Source organism: Salvelinus sp. IW2-2015, unplaced genomic scaffold, assembly GCF_002910315.2.
Source record: "Salvelinus sp. IW2-2015 unplaced genomic scaffold, ASM291031v2 Un_scaffold83, whole genome shotgun sequence".
In the NCBI taxonomy this organism is placed as follows: domain Eukaryota; kingdom Metazoa; phylum Chordata; class Actinopteri; order Salmoniformes; family Salmonidae; genus Salvelinus; species Salvelinus sp. IW2-2015.
Genome location: NW_019942514.1, coordinates 4,597,499 through 4,601,034, shown reverse-complemented (window position 1 = coordinate 4,601,034; position 3,536 = coordinate 4,597,499). Strand labels below are relative to the sequence as shown.

The following is a 3,536-nucleotide window of genomic DNA, read 5'->3' as shown; positions in this document are numbered from 1 at the left end:
TAATATCAAAATGGGGGAAGAGTTACTTCTTGAGAGCACAGAAAAAGCAGAACAATTTCCTACATAGGCCTACGGCTAAGTATGCAAATAATCTGTGTACAATAAAAAGGGGTTATCACCAAGCACTTAAGATGCTGATGATTAGGCTGTTACTGTTTCATCTAGTAAAAAGGGGAAAGACAAACAGGTCGATATAGATACACTTTTGGTCATTCATCCGCATAGGTGTTTGATTCAGCAGCATGGGGTGTCGGTCGGTCGGTGGTGTCGGTCGGTCGGTCGGCGTCGTCGTCGGTCGTCGTCGGTCGGTCGTCGGTCGGTCGGCGGTCGGTCGGTCGGTCGGTCGTCGGTCGGTCGGTCGTCTCGTCGGTCGGTCGGTCGGTCGTCGGTTCGGTCGGTCGCGTCGGTCGGTCGTCGGTCGGTCGGTTCGGTCGGTCGGTCGGTCGTCGGTCGTCTCGGCGGTCGGTCGTCGTCGGTCGGTCGGTCGGTCGGTCGGGTCGTTCGGTCGTCGTTCGGTCGGTCGGTCGTCGGTCGGTCGGTTCGGTCGGTCGGTCGGTCGTCGGCGGGTCGGGGTCGGGTGTCGGTGGCGGTGGTCGGTCGGTCGTCGGCGTCGGTCGCGGTCGTCGGTCGGTCGGTCGGGTCGGTCGGTGTCGGTCGGTCGTCGTCGGTCGGTTCGGTCGGTCGGTCGGTCGGGCGGTCGTCGTCGGGTCGGTCGCGTCGGTCGGTCGTCGGTCGGTCGGTCGCTCGGTCGGTCGGGTCGGTCGGTCGGGTCGGTCGGTCGTTCGGTCGGATCGGTCGTCGGGGTCGTCGGTCGGTCGGTCGGTCGGGTCGGTCGGGTCGGTCGGTTCGGTCGGTCGTTGCGTCGGCTCGGCGGTCGGTTCGGTCGTGTCGGTCGGTCGGCGGTCGGTCGGTCGGTCGTCGGTCGGTCGGATCGGTCGGACGGTCGGTCGGTCGGTCGGTCGTCGGTCGGTCGGTCGGTCGGTCGGTCGGCGGTCGGTTTTCGGCTCGGTCGGTCTGTCTGTCTGTCTGTCTGTCTGTCGTCTCGTCGTCTGTCTGTCTGTCTGTCTGTCTCTCTGTCTGTCTGTCTGTCTGTCTGTCTGTCTGTCTGTCTGTCTGTCTGTCTGTCTGTCTGTCTGTCTGTCTGTCTGTCTGTCTGTCTGTCTGTCTGTCGCTACACTACAGCCTCTAATCACCGCCATCACGTTCATCTTACAGCCGCCGAAAAGGAGTGCAATTGATCAGTGAGGCCGGTTAGGAGAGGTTTCGATATCACTGTTGGACCTCAGCTTTGAGGTCTGCAAGCATGTTTTTTTTTATATATAATTATCTGTTAACAACGGTTATATGGGCATAGACAATTGATTCACATCTGACTTATTGATCAGGTATGATAATACAATTCAGAAAGATTGATCGTGGTAATGTGAAAAACGTGTTTTTTAATATTCCTGGTAGGAAAATGTAACCAAATCCCCAGCCTTATCAGCATGGAAGAGGACTGGTGCTTTTATAATTTACATTCATATAGATGGCTTTTGGAGGGCTGCTGGCCAATTTGCTTTCAAATTAATTATTTGCCATGAAATGTAAAAGTCTTCTTCATTAGGTAGTGTGAAATCCTCCCTGTCTGCTATTTCTCTGAAGTCTAGCTAACCATTTTAATCTCGGCTCCCAACTCCATGGCATCTATACCTTGATAGAACCTCAGGCCTGCCGTCTAAATAATTGCCTCATTAGTAAAGGGTGCACAGGTATGGCATAAATATAAACTCTGAGACTGTATGTTAATCCATCTGCATGTCAGACACACTCTTTATTCATGTGATCAAAATTCAGCTGAATTGTATTGAGGGCTTTAGAACTGAGATGGGGATTTAGTAACAACCAATGCATTCCAATGAGGAGCCAGCTATTTAAGGGAGGAAATGCCTTAAAAAAATTGAACTTACTCCTGTTTGGCTTTGGCTACACACAGTAATTACACTTTATGCTATTCAGAAGTTTATCGCATTGTAGACAGACCCAAAACACAGCGCAAACATCCCATGCTATTTTACCTGGCTTCGATAGGTCGAAATCCTGTGAAGATCAGAACAACACAGAGCAAGACAAAAGAGATCCAACTACAAGCCTCTCCAGTCTCCAGCATCAAAGCCATTTGGCCAGACTGCAAACCTGCTGAATTGTAGCTTTGCCTCATTTTTCTTCCTGTGATGATGGACTTGCCATTACACCTTTGGCCTCCAAAGCAATGGCTCAGAGAGCATCAGCGCTAGTGCCGGGCTAGTGCACTGACCATATGACACAGACTTGTGAGGTTACCTTGAACAACCAGCAACCTGATAGATGACGTGACTTTTCCATGTAGTGCTGTTCCAGGAAGACAGAGTGCACAGGAGTGAACGCGTGACAAAAACAAATCACCGCCACAATAGGGATAATTCATCTGAGCTTATGCTTACAAATAACGCGTCTGTTTATTCCAAAACATTTGTATGAATGGCAACGGATTGAAACGATAGCGCTGGTAACGTTGAAAATGCACCTGGAGCGCTAGGACGTAGCGGAGCTTTAGCTGCGTTCACATCTTCCATCAACTCTTTCCCCCAAGGGTATCCGTCTGCTTCAATATCTGTTTTCTTAAGTTGTTATTATTCATACTATCTTGTTTAGCCACGACTGAGAGTGTGTTAAGCAGTTGAAAAATAGTCATTATGCAGATTTAAAATGGATTAAGAGAGGACCTTGCGCAACCTTGAATTTTAATGAGCACACACACACAAACACACACACAGATAAAACCTGGACAGGTTGCGTAAGAGAACACAGCACTTTCCTGACTCGCTTCATTTTCAAGAAGAACGCTGACAAGAGAAAAAGAGCTCTCTATTCTACACACAAACTATCCAGCCAGAGACAAAAGTGTTGGCAACTTCTGCCCTCAGCCTTGACTTCCTTGCAGCGGGCCCAGTGTGCAATCACATTAAGGACTGTTTGATGATGTATTATGTCAAGTATAGCAGTGACCCCCCTGGAGAGGGTTCAGTGGAGAGATTGGACAGAGGTGTAGCTCCCTGTAATTAAAAAGTATGTTATCTCTGGCCAGAGTGTTATGGCTAAAGCATTGGCACCGGTCCAACTCTGATTTAATCCCACCCAACCCTGTCTGTGGACGAGGTCGCAGGGTCACAAACAGCCTCCGCACAACACTATTCAGCTCCACTCAGACAGGGCAAGCCTTCTCCCATGGGGCTGCAGCAGCGGCTCCAATATACCATCCCCCACCCCACACTGCCGTGGTTAGGGCCGAGCCAGGAAATAATCATCCTCCCCAATACACACACACACACACACACATGCACACACCCTCTCCCTCCAAAAAAACATTTTTTTTTGTTATCAGGGAATCATAAAATCAATGACAGAAGCCTTGTGCCAGGAATACAGGGCATTCGGAAAGCATTCAGACCCCTCGACTTTTTCCACATTTTGTTACGTTACATCCTTATTCTAAAATGTATTAAATAAAAATAAAA

At 49.6% G+C, this 3,536-nt stretch overlaps 1 protein-coding gene across 1 annotated transcript; it reads right to left on the bottom strand.

The window, feature by feature from the left end:
* Positions 1-234: 234 nt before the first annotated feature.
* Positions 235-1,199, bottom strand: LOC139023877 (cell surface glycoprotein 1-like). The gene is made up of 2 exons (XM_070438007.1): positions 1,194-1,199; positions 235-1,026 (listed from the first exon to the last, which is right to left on the bottom strand). The coding sequence occupies exons 1-2, from the start codon at positions 1,197-1,199 to the stop codon at positions 235-237; spliced, it is 798 nt and encodes a 265-aa protein (XP_070294108.1).
* Between the last annotated feature and the right edge of the window lie 2,337 nt (positions 1,200-3,536).